The sequence below is a fragment of the Folsomia candida genome, unplaced genomic scaffold (genome assembly GCF_002217175.1).
Source record: "Folsomia candida strain VU population unplaced genomic scaffold, ASM221717v1 Fcan01_Sc004, whole genome shotgun sequence".
Lineage (NCBI taxonomy): Eukaryota > Metazoa > Arthropoda > Collembola > Entomobryomorpha > Isotomidae > Folsomia > Folsomia candida.
In genome coordinates, this window is record NW_019091196.1 from 7,589,687 (window position 1) to 7,609,582 (window position 19,896).

General features: G+C 40.8%; 7 protein-coding genes across 8 annotated transcripts; 2 read left to right on the forward strand and 5 right to left on the reverse strand.

Annotated features, from left to right (window-relative positions):
- Positions 1-3,374, forward strand: LOC110849038 (kelch-like protein 10). The gene is made up of 6 exons (XM_035851439.1): positions 1-823; positions 1,040-1,251; positions 2,289-2,503; positions 2,588-2,678; positions 2,793-2,945; positions 3,048-3,374. Exons 1-6 carry the CDS (start codon positions 105-107, stop codon positions 3,239-3,241), a joined length of 1,584 nt encoding a protein of 527 aa, XP_035707332.1. The 5' UTR covers positions 1-104; the 3' UTR covers positions 3,242-3,374.
- A 1,412-nt stretch (positions 3,375-4,786) lies between these two features.
- Positions 4,787-7,906, reverse strand: LOC110849039. Its single transcript, XM_022096414.2, has 8 exons — positions 7,487-7,906; positions 7,343-7,403; positions 7,123-7,205; positions 6,082-6,160; positions 5,977-6,005; positions 5,772-5,818; positions 5,637-5,670; positions 4,787-5,567 (listed from the first exon to the last, which is right to left on the reverse strand). The coding sequence occupies exons 1-8, from the start codon at positions 7,535-7,537 to the stop codon at positions 5,427-5,429; spliced, it is 525 nt and encodes a 174-aa protein (XP_021952106.1). The 5' UTR covers positions 7,538-7,906; the 3' UTR covers positions 4,787-5,426.
- Positions 7,907-8,873: 967 nt separating this feature from the next.
- On the forward strand, positions 8,874-9,927 carry LOC110848622 (uncharacterized transmembrane protein DDB_G0289901). Its single transcript, XM_022095876.2, has 2 exons — positions 8,874-9,003; positions 9,084-9,927. The coding sequence occupies exons 1-2, from the start codon at positions 8,992-8,994 to the stop codon at positions 9,735-9,737; spliced, it is 666 nt and encodes a 221-aa protein (XP_021951568.1). The 5' UTR covers positions 8,874-8,991; the 3' UTR covers positions 9,738-9,927.
- Positions 9,928-10,235: 308 nt separating this feature from the next.
- LOC110849040 (extensin) lies at positions 10,236-11,474 on the reverse strand. The gene has a single exon (XM_022096415.1). The coding sequence runs from the start codon at positions 11,472-11,474 to the stop codon at positions 10,236-10,238; it is 1,239 nt and encodes a 412-aa protein (XP_021952107.1).
- A 2,029-nt stretch (positions 11,475-13,503) lies between these two features.
- On the reverse strand, positions 13,504-14,831 carry LOC110848476 (loricrin). The gene is made up of 3 exons (XM_022095703.2): positions 14,680-14,831; positions 14,534-14,603; positions 13,504-14,462 (listed from the first exon to the last, which is right to left on the reverse strand). Exons 1-3 carry the CDS (start codon positions 14,689-14,691, stop codon positions 13,666-13,668), a joined length of 879 nt encoding a protein of 292 aa, XP_021951395.1. The 5' UTR covers positions 14,692-14,831; the 3' UTR covers positions 13,504-13,665.
- A 1,327-nt stretch (positions 14,832-16,158) lies between these two features.
- On the reverse strand, positions 16,159-17,796 carry LOC110849228 (basic proline-rich protein). 2 transcript variants are annotated; one of them, XM_035850899.1, is made up of 3 exons: positions 17,532-17,796; positions 16,874-16,961; positions 16,159-16,804 (listed from the first exon to the last, which is right to left on the reverse strand). In XM_035850899.1, the coding sequence occupies exons 1-3, from the start codon at positions 17,618-17,620 to the stop codon at positions 16,280-16,282; spliced, it is 702 nt and encodes a 233-aa protein (XP_035706792.1). In that variant the 5' UTR covers positions 17,621-17,796; the 3' UTR covers positions 16,159-16,279. The 2 variants fall into 2 exon arrangements, with proteins under 2 accessions (XP_035706792.1, XP_021952319.1); XM_022096627.2 differs by having other exon boundaries at positions 16,874-17,796.
- Positions 17,797-18,190: 394 nt separating this feature from the next.
- Positions 18,191-19,754, reverse strand: LOC118432928. Its single transcript, XM_022096612.2, has 2 exons — positions 18,906-19,754; positions 18,191-18,796 (listed from the first exon to the last, which is right to left on the reverse strand). The coding sequence occupies exons 1-2, from the start codon at positions 18,918-18,920 to the stop codon at positions 18,290-18,292; spliced, it is 522 nt and encodes a 173-aa protein (XP_021952304.1). The 5' UTR covers positions 18,921-19,754; the 3' UTR covers positions 18,191-18,289.
- Positions 19,755-19,896: the final 142 nt, after the last annotated feature.

A 19,896-nucleotide genomic window follows, 5' to 3' on the forward strand; every position in this document is an offset into this window, starting at 1 on the left:
TTCCGGCCCATCGTTGCATTCTGGCGTCAAGTTGTCCCTTCTTTCATGAGAAACTTTCCTCTGGAAATCAGCATCCTTCCACCTCGTCCACTTCCACTCCCGATATGGAAGCCTCACCAACCCTCCGTCTTACAACTGTTGACTCCAAAACGCTCAAATGCCTTATTGATTTTGCCTACACTGGCCAATTCGAGAAGAGTCTCGACACAGTGACAAACTTGTTGCAAGTTGCGACAAAGTTTAAAATGGTTCCGGTTATGCAGCAGTGTTGTGCTTACCTCATTGAAAAGATGACTCCAGACAATACCCTGCGTCTCTACCGTTTAGGACGGCCCTACTTTTGTCCCAAACTCGAAACTAAAGCCAAGACTTACATCTTGCACAACTTTCGACGCGTGATTGGGACTCAAGACTTCCTCGAGTTGGAGCCCGAAGAGTTGAAAGTCATTCTACTCGACGACTACCTCAACGTCCGCAATGAAGCCATGGTGTTTGAAGCGATTAGAGCGTGGGTGGAGGCATATCCGCACCGGAGGAGGAAATATGTTGCAGAAATGTTGTCCTGTGTACGGTTTGGACTCATGAGCTACGGCTATTTCAGCAACGTCGTGTACCAGTGGCACTTTGTGAATGAGGATGAAGCCGTGCGGAGCGTGTTGGATGCTCCCTACGTACTTTTGACTTCCATTGACTCGCTTAATAACACCGAGGTGGATCTTAATGATCCCTTGGCCAGGCCCAGGATTCCGTACGAGGTTATTTTCGCCGTGGGTGGATGGAGTGCTGGGAGTCCTACGGCTTTCATTGAGACATACGACATCAGGTTGGGCTATATAAAAGTCTGGTGAATAATAGTGAGTTGTTGGATATGAACTCGTTTTCGTAGGTAGTCGAGGCAGAGAGACTTTCTCTGACTTGAAGTGCGAGCATTTTTCCAATTTCCCCTCCCTGCCAACGACACTCACATACATTTTTACTTTTACTTTTCCCCAACTTTCTCCATCATATCATACACAATGCCTATCTTCTTGGCTTCCAGGGCTGATCGATGGTTCCTCTTAAACAACACGGATTCCACGCCTCGAGCATACCACGGTCTCGTGGCGGTGGGTCACTTCGTCTACATGATTGGGGGGTTTGATGGCCAAGAACATTTCAGCACGGTGAAGAGATACGACCCTGTCCGGCAGATTTGGGAGGAGCGATCCTGCATGCTGTTGCCGCGCTGTTACGTGAGCTGTTGTTCCTTGGGTGAGCTTTTAACTAACAATGCGATGACGCCAGCGGTCTCGCTCCGATTTTTATGAAACCACGAAAATTATGTAGCCTTAGATAAATAATTGGCCACGTGTTTCAGGATTTTTCATAATGCTCAGCTTAAACGAAATTACAAATACAGATCTGTATGATGGAATCCATGAGCGAGAATTTGTATTTTTTACCATGAAAATTTTCTCGTGAGGGAGAAAATTACAAATTCTCGCTCACATTTTCCATCATAATTTCGTTGTAGCTGAGCATTATGAAAAATCCTGAAACACGTGGTAAATTATTTATCTAAGGCTACATAATTTTCGTGGTTCCATAAAAATCGGAGCGAGACCGCTGGCGTTATCGCATTGTAAGCTTGATGTCAATTTAATAGGAATAAACCGTAGTAACGTTGGAAGTAGCTCACCCTGTAATAATGATTTGGTTATAACTTGCCCCAAAGGTGCAGAAAAATGCAACAAAATAGATACATAATTTTTGTGCAATTATGCACCAATGGTGCAGAAAAATCCAACAAAATAGATCAATAATGTTTATACAATATTGCACCAATGGTGCAGAAAAATCCAACAAAATAGATCAATAATGTTTATACAATATTGCACCAATGGTGCAGAAAAATTAAACAAAATAGTTCAATAATTATTATGCATCGAGGAAAGTCCAAAAATTGTGCATCACTGGTGCAGAATTACCTATCAACGATCAACGATAATTTTGAAAAATTTATTTCAAAATTGTCTAATAAAATCCGCCGAGTAGTATGCATTATTGGTGCGTTATGCATCAAAGCCCCCAATTCTTTCGCATCATTTGGTGTTTCCGATTGTCAGATACCAACGGTGCTATTAACTTATGAAAAAATGGACCAGGGACATTTTAATTAGCATCAATTGATGCATAAAGGTCGTTAACAGACAGACAGACAGACGGACAGACAGACAGACGGACAAGAGGAATTCAATAGCTCTCATGCTACGCAGGGTGAGCTAATAATTATGTAAAATAATTTCCAGACGGAATAATTTACGCCTGCGGTGGATACAATGGTCGAACCAGGATGGCCTCGGGTGAACGGTACGATCCAGCCTTGAACCAGTGGGAAATGATCAGCTCGATGAACCGACAACGTAGCGACGCATCGGCGGCGTCTCTCCGCGGAAAAGTATACATTGCTGGCGGATTCACAGGAACGGAGGTTCTCATCAGTGTGGAAACTTACGACCCGGCGGTATACATACAATTGGAAATTATGAACTTGCTTGCCCTCATCCTGTTTGACTAAGCAATTTAATTTCGAAACCACTTCAACTAGGAAGATCAATGGACATTTATCCAACCGATGAACACGCCTCGGAGTGGAATCTCACTCGTGGCTTACAGAGACTGTCTCTACGCTGTGGGAGGTAATAAGAGAGTATTTTAGTTGGTTGGTTAATTCTCACCGACTTGATTTTCTCCCTGATTTGTGAATGTTTACCGTTCTCATGATATACCAATGTCATGTTTGCTTTTCCAAGGCTTCAACGGTTTCAACAGGCTCAACACGGCGGAAAGATACGACCCTGAGGAACCCGGTCCTTGGAGAATGATCCCAGATATGTCGAGTGCCCGGAGCAATTTCGCCGCTGTGTGTGCCGACGAGTTACTAATTTGTATCGGGGGATTTAACGGTGAGTTGTTTGGCAGGCAGAGGCACGATGGATGACGAAGATGAGGATCAAATTCTTTACTATTTGCAAGCCTTCTTGACGTGTCACTTTTCCCACCACTAGGGGCGACCACGATCCCATACGTGGAGTGTTATGACAGTAAAGTGAATGAGTGGTTTGACGGGTCGCACATGAACTTAAACCGGAGCGCGCTGAGTGCTTGTGTTGTTACGAACTTGCCAAATGCTCGAGACTATTCTTATCTTCACCGGATTCAAGAATTGTTGGGATTGCCGAATAGAGAAAATAGTCCCTAGGTAACAGTGGCCATCGACACCTTTTTTTATATATAACCGACTGACGACATTACCCTCCTCCTCACGTGACGTGGATCTCTGGACAAAAAAAATCTCTCAAATATATCTCTACGTAAGACACGTGTAGCTAAACTAATGCCAAATCCGTGATATTAAACAATCATGAATCTCATCTAAATAAGTAGCATTTTTGTATCGGAGTGTAATTTTTGCGAGGATCAAATTTTATGCCTCGTTTCGTCACAACAATATTGCAGGAGCAGAGTAATGATAAATGGCTGTTGGTGAGTGAGTGGGATGTGCGTAGCACTCTGAGCAAGGTATTTTAATAAGGAAGCTGCACATGGGCGGATGATTTGATACACGAGATGAGACAGGATGTGGGTAACTACATATTTGAGACGAGTGAAAGTGAAACAGAGACATGTGCCACTGCTGCTGCTGGGAAAATAAAGAAATGTCAGATCGCCATGGCCAGATTTTCCGTGGCATTTTTCTTGTTCGGAAGGTTTCTGATCTGTCCGTGGCTTGCCTTGCCTGACCACATTTTTGATATATGAATCGCATACTTATGTCTACTTTTTGACGGATGATACCACATCCGGCAGAGGAAAAGACAGTGTTTTCAAGCAGAACGGAAAATGCGGATACGGAAATATAAAATCTAGATCGGCTCGAAACCCCTTTGGAGGGAAACAAAGGAGAGAAAGTCAAAAGTTGGCGAAATGTTTTTGGGTTTTTGTTTTTCTCGTGATTTATGAAACAGTTGTCAAACGCATCCTTTTTCACGTCCAGCATGTAACTTTCAAACGCTCAAATTGGCTCCTAGGCCTTGTTTTCGAGAGGAACTCTACACCACCAAAAAGGATGGGATGATAGGATCAGGGTGAAATTGAGAAGTAAAAGGATCCTCGCTGGTTGGGTATGGTTTTGGTGTCATGACATGTTACGTAGGTAGGTGGGGGCATTTGCGAGTGAGTGAGTGAAAGCAAAGGCACGTCCCATATTAGACAAACAGCTCTCCGATTACTTTCGGATCGAAATAATGATGACGAAAAATTTGTATTGCTTCATTTTTCTGATGGGAAAATGTGATATTTATTTCACATATTTATATAATTGTAAAAACCTGCGTACGTGGAGAGGAAAATGGTTTTTGTGTGTATCTATGTCACAAAAGATTAACGAATCCGTCAGTCTGACATGGCAGGGACAGTTTTCTGCTTCAATAATAAATTTGAGATTCTCCGAGAGAAAGTTGCAGGTTTCTTGAGCAGGAGAGAAAGTGGTGGATGGAATGGAGAACGATTTTATGCTGAATTACACATGACACAAAAAAACTCTTATGCAACGAGTCAAACGCATAGCCTGGAGAGATAGATGATCGACGGAAGGGTTATAGATGTGCAATTTCGTAATGTGGCTGCCAATAATGTTACCGAGAGAAAAAATAATAATTGTCACAAACATAAACTTGCGCCGTCTAGTCTAAAAAATTTTTGCAAAAATTATGCAAAAAGTAATAATAAAGAGTCTCCTCGTATGCAAAAGTATTTCGTAACTTTATTGCATTTACTTATATAAGTATGCAGATTGACCTTGTATATATAATTCTAATAAATTTTATTACACTCGATCCATCCTTATAGATTATTCTTACAATTTATTAGGTATACATATAGATAATACGTAAGTATGTAGTCGATATATAGCGCTCTGGAGGATCCGCACACCATAAATGTCCCAATAGACGATAAGAAGAACTGAGCATTTATTCCTACACGAGTTGATCTTCGTCTCATTCTTCCCGTTGTGTGTGTGACTTTGACTTCTTACAAGTTATTGTTTATAAAGTAAGTACTAAAATATTTTCTAAACAAGAACCACACACTCGACGAGGCAATCAATCCTTTTAGTTGTGCACGGCAATAAATCACCTCATTCTCTCATCCATCTTATTCGCATGTCATAAATTTATGTACAGAATTATTGTTACAATATAAGAAAAACAAGGTACAAATGGTGATTAAATTTCTGTTCTGCACATGCATACACACTTACAATCACACGCAACTTACTGTATTATACCCGTTCAGAATCACGTCATCCAAACGAATCTTATCATAAAAGTTGTTCCTCCTCTTCGGAAAAGTGTTAATAATAATAAAGTTGTATCTTCTCTGCTTCACTTCATGTGCGGGTTGAGATTTCCACTGGGACTGAGACTGAGACTTAGCGACGTCGACTGGGGAAATTGACGACGGCATGACAATGGCGTGAGACAGGTTCGAGGGGTGGCATAGCTTAATTCATTATGGTAGCAAAACTGTAAATGTAGACACCTCGGTAAATAAATGGCCTACTCTTGGGACAACAAATCAAAGTAAAAACGTACCAGAATTGACATATAAAAAATGTACAAGAGGACGCTGAAAGTGTTAGAAATTTGGGAAGATTGGAGGATTAGTTTTATGAGTTAAATGTTAATGTATTAAATGCGGAATGGTTAATATAGGTTAAAAGTGGTTACCTGAAAATAACAGGAACAGTGGTTCCGTACGGGTTGAGGAAGTCTCCCTGGAATTAACGAGTCAATTTGAACCAGGTGTGAAATTTGCATCCTGGTCTACATTATTACTAAAGACCGACTGTTTAGTAATTATATGATTTATCTATCTGAATCCTACTTGTTAGTATAAATTGTTTTCTAAATAGACCATTATTCATAACCTCACCTCAGGCAGCGTGGGTTTCAACAACATGCCTTTTTTCGGAAAAATATGCATCAGTTATTTTTACAAAGTATTTAGTATGAAAATTATTCAAATAAATTCATTTACCGTGGTACATTACGATATAACGTTTGCCCAGAATCACTAACAGCATAATTGCTCCTGTCCCGACAAGCATGGTGGACTCCTAAAATTGTAATAATTGTAATTTTAATGATCAATTGTTAGTAAATTCACAATAGAATCCCATCCCTTGATTTGATTAAGTTGCGTATCGCACGTAAATCTGCATGTATATTGCTCCAGTATGAATGCAAAAGTTCTCAACTTCCCCAACCTTGCAACAATGACGACTACAACATTGCCAGGCCACAAATATTGACCATTTCCAAAACATGGCACAACTCAATTTCAAGATGTCAAGTCTTTTGTGTATGAACAAACGAAAGCTATTATAATGCAGAATGTGAAACGAAGAAAATCATCAGATTCGAGTGCGATATTCCTTCTCGAATAGTTGGTCCTCTTCTCCAGTTCTTCCGGCAGAAGGGAAGAAAGATCGATACAAATGCCGACCGTGTGTGTGTATTTATATATATGAACAAATCATAAAGACTGCGCGATTCAAAATTCAATCAACTTTCCACACGGGCGAAATTCGTGAAAATTGAATTGTCTCTCTCACTTTGTTTGCGGAAAGATAAGCAGAAAACAAATACTTATGTGAATGTGCGAGGAACGAAGTGCGATGGCATTTTCATTTTGAAAACAACAAAGCGTCATTTCCTCCTTGGTTCCATCATAAGTCTGCGAATTTACGCTTGAAAAAATTAAAGTAATGATGTATGTATGTAAATCTAGTTTGACAAAGTCAAACAAAAACTTTTTGAAGTTTCGCTACTAATATTCCGTACAACATGTTGCGAAATTCTGCTGCGAAATTCTGCTTTCGCCATATCTCCTTCATTATACAGGCGCGTTGCAATTATGTAAATATGTTTTGAACACGGGTGATGCACGTGATGCACACTTTGAGCATCATTATCGATCCAATTTTGTGGAAATTTTTTAGAAAGATGAATGATTCGAGGTTTGACAAGGGAAAAATCGTTCATGGATGGGTTGAGAGCCGGATAATTAGCTACGTACCTGATCTGTACCGAGGAAGATGAGAAATCCGGCACAAAAGAATACGCAAGAGTAGATGATAACCAAGATGCATTCTGCGAGCTCTGAAATTAATACGTGTTCATTAATTTGCTGCTCCTTAGAACTGCACAAAACCACATTTCGAGTATAAAAATGATTAATTTCATTAATTAGTGGAATGCATTGGGGTGGAGAAAGAAAGAATGAGCGACTGACTTACGGGTAGAGATTGAAGAGACGACAAGAGGAGCAATAATCACAGCCTGAGTTACGGCATACCACTGTGTGTACAAAAAATGAGGGTATTTTAGCACCAAAATTGTCGACAAATGCACAAATTAAATCCACTTTTTCATCCACTTACTATATGCAGACTTGAAAGAAAGAAAACAGTGGCTTTCATGGAGCAACACATCTTCTCGAGCTTTCTCGATAACCTATTCACTTAAGTGTGTTTCCACTTCCGGAGGGAATTGAGTCTCTCTCTTTAATCGTACTCTTAATTAATTACTTATAATTTATACCACATTGTAGCCGATCAAATCATGGTTAAAGCTGGTTGTCTTAACAAATAAGTAGCGGTGGTAGTGTTGTCACGGATGGACGTAGGTTCGGCGGATGGAGGATGAAACTGACTTATCTTTAGTAAGGTTATCAATCATGGTGACGATGATGAGTGTGAGAGTTTGGGATGGCAGAAAAAGATGGACGAGTCCCTCTTCGGATGACTCCAGGCAGGAGAATGAGCATGAGTTTGGTGAGACACGGAGAGAAAATTCCAAAATTCACGCATCCGAATTCGGATCTTCGTTCATGTTCTCAGTGTCCCAGCAGTCGTCCCAGTTCTTCTTCTTCCAGGAGGAGAGTGAGGAGACGATGATGATGGCATTATATTAGGTGCGGGTGGAATTGCACTCAACTGAGAAAGTGAAAGAGATCGGTATCGTGTCCTTCTTCTTTCTCACATTATGCAGATTTTCATCTCCACCTGGCCTGAGGGAGTTGAGAGAGACTTTCTTCTCTCTCCTGCCTGCCCAAAGTTCGACCCAGGTGCATATTTTATGAGTTTAGAAACAAAGTAATTGCCAAAGTTTTGTATCGATTATTGAAAAAAGTTTGAGTTTTATTGATAACTTGGTGTGGGAGAAGGATATTACTTCGTAAAGTATGAACATTGACCTGCAAAGAAGTAATTGCTAATGAACATTTTCTGCAACTAATTTGAAGGACGAGTTATATAACCAGATGCAGCTTGGTAATAATGTGTCGTGATTTGTTTCTTCGTGTGTGCATGATTTTGCTGCAGCCATCCTCCAAAAAAACGTGAGACTATGGCCAGCAATTAATTAAAGGATGATTTTTTTTGTGATGGAGGAGTTAACGAGGTGAAGGGTCGTATCTGCTTGAGTCGATGCGATGGCATTAGTGTGAGCATTAGTTTAAGGTGTAGCCTTAAAAAACAAATTAATACAAAGTTGCTCATCCTGAAGAAGAAGATGCGTTGCTGTGTTAAAATTGTGATTTTACTGTGCATTCATAAGTAGAAGTCGTTATAAGACCACTTGACCATTGACTCGCACCTTTGGCCTTTGCACAAATCTGTAGGTACTAAATCCATGCTGATGTATGTTACTGCTATTCCGTGGAAGGTCTGATTATTAATAAAATTGTATATTAATGTTACATGCTCAATAGTAGTAGATTTCAATGTCCAGAATTAATAGGGAAGAAATAAATGAATGTCTTATATAAAGGGAGATAGTTCCTATTTTTTGCTTTGTTCCTTTCTGACTATTGTTGAGGACGTCGACAACTTTTTGTAGATAAAGGATTGTCATTTGTTCACAGATTTTATGAGCTAGGACAATCATGAAGATTTTGGTAATTGTTTTGTCTTTTGTATTGTCTTGAGTAATTATATTGCTGGTCTTTTGTGTAACAGATTTATGTTTTTTTGTTAGATTTCAGTAGCAATTTGGTGCGGTATTATTGCCGGAATTTTTGCAGGCAACCGAGGAAGTGGTGGTGGTGGAGGATCTTCCTCAGGATCTGGATGGGGTCAGCAAGGAGGGTCGTCGTCATCTTCATCAAGCGGAGGGGAATGGCTGCCCGGAAATGGGGGGTATAGCAGTTCTTCAAGTTCTGGTTCGGGTGGTTGGGGCCAACAAGGAGGGTCATCTTCTTCCTCGAGTGGAAAATGGCAGTCGGGAAGTGGGGGGTACGGTGCCCCAGCGGCAAGTAGCTCCTCAGGCTCTGGCTGGGGTCGAGGATCATCTAGCGGGGGACAATGGCAAGCGGGTAGTGGGGGCTACAGTGCCCCAGCAGCAAGTAGCTCTTCCAGTGGTTGGGGGCAACAAGGGGGGTCGTCTTCTTCCTCGAGTGGAAAATGGCAAGCGGGTAGTGGAGGATATGGTGCCCCAGCGGCCAGTTCCGGTTCCGGGTGGGGTCAGCAAGCTAGTCGTAAACCAGCTTCATCGTCTGGATGGCAAAGCGGAGGTGGTCGTGGGCAAAGACGCGGAGGTGGCCTGTCAAGTTTCTTTAGAAGTCTGAAATCTCTGTTCAGTCGAGGTCGCAGCAGTGGTGGTCGTGGTGGTGGCTCCGGTTGGTCTGGTTGATTTAGTCATGCAAATAAAAATTGTGCACGTGCCAGTACATAATTATGACGATGAGGATGACAACAATGATTGCTTATACATCAAAAGAGCTCATTTACTGATTTAAGAATATCAATTATACGAGTTTATTACAAAAATAAATTGTCTGCATACGTTATTATTGTACAAAAATAAATATGTAAGTATTTAATAGGTTTGTGATTTTTCTACAAAAATGTAGGCATGGCTCAAATTTGCATACAAGGTTGGGAAGATGACGATGATAATGATAATTATACATGCAACATTGTTCATATGCATAAAATGAATGAATGAATAAAAATGCATGCAATTTTTTATACGAATCTTCACCAAATTAATATTCTTCAGCATCTTAATTCGTCATGATTATGGGTCAAAGTCACGATCAAGAAGAATCAGCGGTAAGTCCCCTGCTGCTGTCTGCGTCTCATTTTATTGACTATTTATTACGTAGATTTAGTATACTAACAAAGCATTTTATTGATATATGCTGGATTCTCCGTAGGGAGACGAACTATCCGAAGCGAAGGGACTCGCTCCACCCCCAGTGCTGTAAGACACTGACGACGACGGGCCAAAATGCTGGTAACTCGTGGCCCCACTCCCACCACCACCACCCCCGCTGCGATGAGACGCAAATGGCGACGAGGAGTACGGACTGGACGACTGCGGACCATATATCGAAGAACCAGGCGATGATATTTGGTGGTACGGACTTTCTTCGGGCGACGCGTAAGTTACGTGTTGTACTTGAGGTTGGACCTGGACCGTGACCTGGGGTTGAGGCTGTTGATGAGGTTGCGGGTGGTGAAGATATGAGACGGGATGATGCTGCGGTTGTGGTTGATAAGCTACCGGATATTCGTGCTGTGGTGGTGGAGGACCCTTTGGCTGGGGTGGCTCGTAAGCGACAGGTTGATACTGGTAGGCCTCTCCTGGAGGTGGGTGAGCGTGTGGGGGTGGGTGTGGTTCGTGGGCATAGTGCGGGGGAGGAGGTGGTGGTGGTGGGTGAGAAAGTGGTCTCTGTTTGACCACAACGGCAGGTTGATAACCATCCGGACTGACATACGCCACAGTTTTGGGATGATTTGGATCTTGATGATAATGTGGCGATGCAGGTTTGTACGCTTCAACTTGCACGAGAGGCACTTTTAGTGCAGGAACGGCTACCTTTCCGTAAGGATAAGGTCCTTGTGGGGGTGGTGGTGGGGGTCCTCTGGCTTGTTGATACTTTCCCAACTTTCCTCCCCCATGATGCCCGTGGTGAGTATGTTTAGCTGGCTTCTTGTCTCCCAACAGGTCACGGAATCGATCCCTTAATTTATGAATGTGGTGTTTGAGGATATGTTTCGGGTGGAATTTTTTAGGGATGATGGAATCAAAAAAGTCCTCATCTGCTTGCGGTGGTGGTGGTGCTGGTTGAAGGACGACGACATGTTTGGCCGGGTAATCTCCATCCTCCACAGCGGTGACTTGCTCGACACCTTCTCCCTGGTAGTGACCACCCCTTAAAATATCCACTTGCGGGTGTGGTGGTGGAATTTCATGCCCGTTTTGATCATAGTGATGGTGGTAATTGTGGTGGTGAATTTCCGGCTCTAAACCGGGCCCATCGCTGAGTAAATTTTTGAGATGTTTCTTCTGACAAGAGTGCGATTCCGGGAGGATGAGGAGAAATTGAAATATTAAAACTGAGGCTAAACTGGGGTTCCACATTTTTATGAATTATTTAATTATCCAATTTATCACTGGTAGCACGTGCAAATTGAGGAAATCTGCACAACTGTATAAACGTCACCTCACTTTGGAACCAATTTTATAAAATTTTACAAGTCCGAATTTATGAGTTGAATCGCAGCAAGAAAATGAAACTACCTCATCGTAATCTGCTTTAGAAGAGAGTGACAATAATTACCAATTGATTAAGAAACTTGACCAACATTTCGCTCAATATTTTTTTTCCAACGCCCATTTATTTTTGCGAGGAGAATGTATTAAAAACTTTGTATGTAACAGGTAGGCGCAGGAAGGAGGAAGGTGAATCTGCTGAGAATTAGAAAGGACTCATGTAACCCGTGATCTGTATCACATTTTAATAAATGCATAGTAAATATAAATACGACTTAATTAGCTCGATTTAACTATGATTACGTTAACAAAGGTCAAATACCTATCAACCAGTAAAGTTTCTGAGAGATGAGACTGCTGATAGTGACAAACTATGAGTAATACCTACTCGTAATGTATCAGTGGTCTTAAAAAAATGCATGAAACTTGACATAACTCTTTGTTCCCATCCGACGTTATGCAGATTCCCATCGTCGTCGTCGTGGCATGTTTACATACATTGGTGACTGTTGTTTGTACCGAAATTGAAGCAATTTTGTGCTAAATGTACATTGTTGTAGTGAGGATAAGCACAATCATTATTATTATTGAGCTAATTGAGATTGGCAAATAATTTGGAAAAAATTGAATTAAATCAATATTTCAAGAACACGTCGTCTAAATACATGTATAGCAATTAAATTTCAATTTGTTCACGACCCGGGCATTAATTACAACCTATTCTGTAATTAATGCAAATGTCTAGAGCAGATAAAATCAACAAGGGAAATGCATAATAAATAAATTAACACTTTGTTAACATTTCCCGTCACACATTATTGATCACTAATTTGATCTCTGAAAATTAATTGGTGTCATCTGATTTCCTTGTTTATTCTCAGTCAAGATAAAATTTCTTTCTTTTCGTGAAACAAAAAATTTGCAAAAATGTGAGACAAATTTGAACCAATTTGTGCGATGCGTTGACACTGACACCATTCAAAATGAATGAAATACAATTAAAGAAAATAACAGATAACTGTGATAAGTGCAGTCAGTACACAACTCACGATAAACTATGTAAGACGGCAGAAATGCACAATTCTGCACCGAAGAACAACTTCTTGCATACCTACTCGCAAATTGCCTATGTATTGCTCTTCAAATAAAAATTAGCGACGTGATTATTGTCATCGCGTAATATACAACAATGGAGATCGTATCAAGTTTCCGCTTCTCATCGTCAGTCGTCGTCGGCAAATTTACAATTTAGCTGCAAAGCTGTCGTAAATACATGTTTCGTTTTATGGCAGCTTTAAAACAGCGTGAAACAGTCTGAAGGTCATCCTCGATTTTTCTGCCCCATTCACATTTTGGTTTATAAGAAATCACAAATAAGTAAATGCATAACATGGAAAATCTTGACACAACAGTTGTTGGATGACTTGTCACTATATTCGCGTATCAGTATAAATTATCATAATAATCGCTAGCCCATCATCTTATTAACATTTTGCAGTAATGTTCATAGTTCACGATGTCAACATATTCACACAAAAAAGCACAATGAAAAAATAGACCCCAAGTTTTAGGTAATAAATGAGTCTTGCTCGTCATGAATCACTCGTCATGAATCATGTTTTTTTTACCCGTCATTTTAAGGTGCCAGGTGTGGGTTTAACTTTCTGTACTTTTGTGCAGGTTAAACCCACACATATCTAATTTGTAATTAGTTTGTTTTTTCAAATAAATAGATAATTGTATGCAATCTTGTTGGATCATCTCGGTCATTGATGTCAGAGATTTTTTTGACAGGGATAAACGTTGTGGCTGAATGGCAGGATGATTGACTGGGATTGCAGAGGTGTGCGTATGGTTGATTAAGTATGAAAAGTAATGAATGAAACAACTTTTTTGGTTATGTTTGAGTAAAGAGAGTATCAAATGAGGCGTTTTTTTTATTATTGTGGTTTGTAAATACTAAGCCACGAGCGAGCTTTAAAGATTTTTGTAAGGGTATAAAATTAGGTGGGTTTTAAACCAATTAGAATTTTGACTGGTTTTCGGACGGTTGAAGTGATTACCAACCAGATCCACCACCAGTTGAGCCTCCATTATATCCGAAACCAAGACCACCTCCGGAGCTACCACCGTTGGAATATCCTCCTCGAGATGAACCTCCAGAGCTACCACCTCCGCCCCCACCAGACTTGAAAATGTAGGTGGCCGCACCACTGCCTCCTTGACCGATGGAACCCGTCTGGAGGTTGGCTCCTTGATCGTAGGAGAGGAATCGAAGTCCTGCATCAGACCCTCCACTCGAGCCCCCGGAGTAGGAATAGGTCTGCGCAGATCGTCCACCTTGACCGATTGGTCCGGTCTGAAGACTGTTTCCTTGGTCGTAGGACACAAATCTCAATCCGGCATCAGATCCACCACTGGAGCCTCCAGAATAAGAGTAGGTCTGGGCAGCACGACCGCCCTGACCGATTGGCCCAGTTTGCAGGCTATTTCCTTGGTCGTAAGAGAGGAATCTGAGCCCAGCATCCGAACCACCGCTGGAGCCTCCGGAATAGGAATAAGTCTGAGCGGCACGACCGCCCTGACCGATTGGACCTGTTTGAAGATTGGCCCCCTGAGAGTAGGAAAGATGTCGGAGTCCGGCGTCAGACCCACCACTGGAGCCTCCAGAGTAAGTGTATGTTTGAGCGGCTCGTCCACCCTGGCCGATTGGACCTGTTTGGAGGTTAGCGCCCTGGGAGTAGGAGAGATGTCGGAGACCAGCGTCTGATCCACCAGAACTTCCGGTGTTGAAAACGTAAGTCTTAGCAGCACGACTGGAAGACCCACCGGTTGAGTGTCCACCACTGGATCCACCTACATACCAACACCGTTTTAGGTCTAATCGGTCCTAATACAAGTAAATATTTCAGAGTTAAGTAACTTACCACCACCGGTATTACTGCCCCATCCTCCCGGATGAGCAAACGTTACTGCAACGCAGAGGGCCAAGACCAACTAGAAGAACGAAGAAATCATTATATTTAGCATGCAATCTCCCATCGAATTTCCCTCAAAATTCTAAAATACTTACGAAAGCCTTCATTTTTCACGAAATGTATAACAGCGTCCTGGAGGAATGCAGAGCTGGAGAGAAGAATGAGTAATAAACTGGAGAATCGGGCCGGCTTTTATACTCATCTCTCGGCCTAATCACCCATAAAGTTTCCTCACGATTTTCCAATATTTGGTTAAATCCCTGTCCGAGGAATTTTATTAACGTGAGTGGATAACTCGTAGTAAGCCATACCTCATTAAGGTTTGAGCATCTTCTTCTCCCTCAATCCCGACCGTAGTGGTCTCTTCTACATTATGGACATCATCTCATTGCTACTTTGATTTGATGACATGGAGTTACTACCAAGTAACGCATAGTGTGATGGCTGTAAATTATCCATCCACGTTCCACTTTCTTACAGAGAGAAATAAAAATTCCCCAACCCATTCTTGGAGAAAAAGTTGCTGTAAGTACATAATTTGTAAACTGACGCTTGTTTTATGGATAATTCACGGTTTCGGTTTTGCTTTTGGGTAGTGTTGGCCAAACTTGTTATAAATATATGGATGATAAATTTATACTTTATGTATGCATGCATGCATTATCATCCCACAGGTTGGTCAGTGGGTCTCTGGGTTAGCTGGGTAGGTGTCCAGCAAGAAAGGGGAGCAGATGAGCATTGTTGTTGGTACATAAATTGGTATGAATGCGTGTGGATGAGCATTCTAATCAGGATCATCTTCCATCTTCGTGTCTCAGCCTGGAGGAACAAACTTGTTCGTTAACTTTTGTTATTTTGCCGGCTCGTTCTAATCTGATTAGATTTACCTAAAACATGGAATTATGCAATGCAAAATAAGATGTGGTACATCTGTCTCAAAATAAATGTGTATGTGGTCATCTAATTTTTTGCTGCTTTGCAAATATTTGAATTTATGCATCTGCCATTGAATCGAGATTGTTGTCTTGTGGGTCGACAATTAAACATTTCTCTAAATCTGAGGTGAAGTCTTTTGTACGTGTCTGTCAAGGGAATGGAATATTGTTATGGGTTGGCCACCTGGGTAGGTGGTTTATTAATGTGAACATGAGCTATTTTAGTCATTTTATTATTTTAAGAATGGATCGGCAATTAATCTTTGTCTGGGTCAAGGAGATAAAATATAATAAATATGTACCAATGTTTGTGGGTCATTCATGGAGAAAAATGTGATAACTTATTTACTCGCGAAAATCCTGGATGGGTTGGTTTAATATTTAGAGATGGTCTCATCTTTTCTAGTTTTGCTTAATTGCATACTCGCATTTCACGATAATTGGGCCAGTTCTTGGAAATTTATGAGCCTGAATCTACACGGACCAGATTCTTCAAGTTGGCATAATTATTGCTGGATTGGATTATTTAGTTGAATTAATCATGGTGTGACAACTGGGCTTTTAGCAGGTACCATCATGCATTGAGTGCTAATTTTTTGGCAAATTGTGCACGCTGTCTAGTTAGACGCGTTTGGGCAGTTGACGTGTGCAGTTTCGTGCATTTTTTATTCAAGCTACTTAACATTATGATTTATACATATACGTTTTACAAAATGACCACTTTTTATTGCCTTATTTTACGATATGGAACTTGTTCTTTTCACCATTTCCAATCATAATCCTCTGTGTCCAAGACTTTTTTCGCATCTCGATACGATCTTGGAGGAGCCACGTAGCCTGAATGCCCCTTATCGTATCCTCCATGATGGTCATGATTTCCACCCTTCTGATATCCTCCGTGGTTATCGTCGTGATAAGGAGGTCGTGGTCGAGACGGGCGACGAGGACATTCGCTTACAGAGTCCACAATGCGACGCAAAGTTTCGCAGTAGAACTTGATGATGGGAGCTTCGTCGACATCGTCATCGCCAAAAATGCTATCACCGCCACTCCAGCCCCAACCTTTCGTTGGGGGTGGTGGGGGTGGCTTCCATCCTTTCGTGGGAGGAGGAGGTGGGCGCCATCCTTTCGTCGGTGGAGTTGGGGGTGGTCGCCATCCTTTAGTTGGGGGAGGAGGGTGTGGTCGCCATCCTTTTGTGGGTGGTGGTCGGGGTGGTTCCTCCCAACCCCATCCTCCAGGATTGCATTCAACCACGACAAATATTGATATGAAGATGGAAAGAATCTGCAAAGATTTGAGTACGCTGATAATGAATGATTTCAGGTCAATATTAATGCAAATTATTGTACTTACCAAAACTCTCATTTTGAAAACTTGCAAGGTACAAAAATTGCGTGAATCGTGAGATGCAAATCCGATCAACCTGTAACTGGAGCAAAACCTGTAAAAATGACTTCTATATAGTCACCTAGATAGTCATAAAACTCATGATTCACACTATCCAGGTAAACCCGGACGGTCCATTTCATCACACTCTTCTCATAAACTGCTATCATCTTACATTCATTCATGTACATAATTTTACCCGTGGCAAATTACCACCTGCAGCTACTATATGTTTAAATACTTAAAAGGTTTTGCATATGCTACTGGGGAAACTTTTGCAAGAAAGAGGAGCATTTCAGGCTGATTCTATTAATTGATAAGCCACATTATCGCACAGGAGAGAAATTTACTACGACCAGACCACCAGTCTTAGGCTCGTCTTATCCTTGACCCATTCATTACTAACTTTTACTATCATCGTATTATTTGCAGAAGCGTGGGAACTCTGCCGTATGTACATTTGTGTGTATGTATTGTGGGCAAATTTGCTATTTGCACGTAAAAGATTTTATTACTGGGCTTACAAGTAACGGCTTGTTTACGAGTGCTTCGTTTAAGATGGTAATGCTGGCAAGGTTTGAAACAACAAAAAACAAAATGAAAATAAATCCAGGACTGGTTTGACCTGGTTGATTTAATTTGTTTCCTGGTCTGCATCAACACAAAGGTGGGATCCGTTTTTTTAGTGAAAACAATAAACGCGTCACGATTCATATGTCGCAAGGCTTACAAGTTCTTGGCGTAATGCACAATTCGCTGCAATGCTGCTTAAAATTAACCAGATAGTTTTGTAATTCAAATATTACACAAATTTGATATTGCCCATAAAGAATTTAATTAGAGTTAATTAATTTAATTAAAATTTAATATGCTTCTCGGTAGATGCACAAAGTAAATCGTTTGCAATTACTTAATGAGATGCATAAATAGAATAAATTGTTTATGAATTTTGAGTACTCAAAGCTGGAGTGTTCTGGATTGTTCTGAAATTATGCATGCTGTGTGCACCCGTAAATATGACGGCCTTGATAATTGAGTTGGTTAAATAACACCCATTAGCGATGGATTTGAGATTACTTGCAGAAAAAGAAGTGCAATAAAGCACCTGACATGACGAGTTTTATTAAGTATGCATGAAAATACGTACGTAAAGTGATATAATTATCGCACTGACTTCATCCTATGCAAACAACCCATCGATCTTAATTGCAATCCAATGTTATTAGTTTTCTTGATTGCAGTATTTTCTCAAACATTTCAAAGAAAATAATGCAAAATACAAAATTAAAATTCACTCAAAATTTTAGAATTTATTCGAAATGGAATTTTAATTGAACAAATTTCATGAGACTTTTGAAATTGAAATTTTATGTTTCACTACTCTCACTTGCGCCACCCACCATTATTTTGACTGTTTGGGACAAGCTCAACCGTAAATGGGACATCAACTAGTGGACGTTTCTTCTGTTTTGAAGGCCACGCGCTAAACACTGGTTTTAGCAACTGTTCGTTTGGACTCGACCATCCCCCAGATTGACCCTGCTGTTGCTGCTGACTTGGTGGATTCAGCTGAAGTTGGTTATTTATAAGGTGGGAAGGTCTCGGCCAGGCAGAAAAGACGGGCTTGACCACTTCCTGGTTTGGAAGTTGGGCTGGTCCGAAGGGTTGAGAGAAGGCGGGTTTGTTTGAAAAACCCGTGTTACACCCACCACTTGGAGGTTTTTGGGGATTATATTTCTGGGGTTTATTAGGCTGTTGGTTACCCCAAAACCCAGAGTTGGAGAAGGATTGTTGATGTTGTTGAGGTTGTTGATAATGCGAAAGCCATGGGGCACAAGTAACTTGGTTGCAAGACCAAGAAAGAACAATGCCCAGGAGAAGTACGAAATTCTGCAAGAAAGTTAAAAATAAAAATATGTACAATAAATTAATTAATTACAATAAAATGAAGCTAAACTCACCAAAATTAATTAATTAATTACAATAAAATAAAACTCACCAAAATCCGATGCATATCGATAGTGACCTAGATTTACTGGTAGATTTCTACAAAGTGATGCAAAGAGGAGAGATCTACTGGAAATGCTGTACGACTGACCAAAGTGTTCCAGCCTTTTATACCACATCTGTCGAAGAAAGGTTTCAAAGTGACGCATTTTCTGGACTAAATGTCCAGACATAGGAAATATCGTGGTAGTTTAGGTATCACGAAAATTAATTAAACATTCAGCCGCAAAGTTCTGAAAGTAAGTAAATTGTCGTGTTGTTTTCCACAAAAATGGTCCGACATACAAAGGCCGAGGCTCTGCGAGAGGTTGTTTGTACGTCTTGAGACGATGAGTGGAAGTGACAGTTATTAATTGCCACTATTTATTAACACGGTTCTTATCTTATCCCTGCTTGTTATCTTAATCGTACAGTGATTTATTTGCATTTAGCACTTTAGTTGACTACAAGATGGAACATGGAGCTGGCCAAGTTTCGAAAATATATTTACTAGTAAGTAGATGACATGACACACATTTTTTCCTTGCCCTTTTGGAGGCCTGGCTTTAATTACATCTCTTATTGTCAAAATGTGCTAAATTTTTGGGGTAGGAGGTAAAAATTAAAGAAGTGGTCAATTAGCACAACTCAAGCTTATCATATCTCTCACATCATGCCTAACCAATTATGCGATGAGTTTTACCTTCCTCATTAATCGAAACCTTTTAACTCTAACTAATTAAATGCGATGGATCCCTCCTGATACCTGAACCTGATTCTTACGTCGACACAAATCGTGGGCGAAATGGATACCACAAAAGTTTCCTAAAGTGTTGTCCTCTTGTCGTCATTGACAAAAGATAAATTGTGACATTGAATAAATCAGCGTTCAACAACGCTGTCCACCATGGATCGTGGTGACGCATATGAAAATGCACTCTGTTGTCTGTACACGCAGTTAGTCTCTCATACTCTCATGGGATGAAAAATGCTAAGAATAGGAT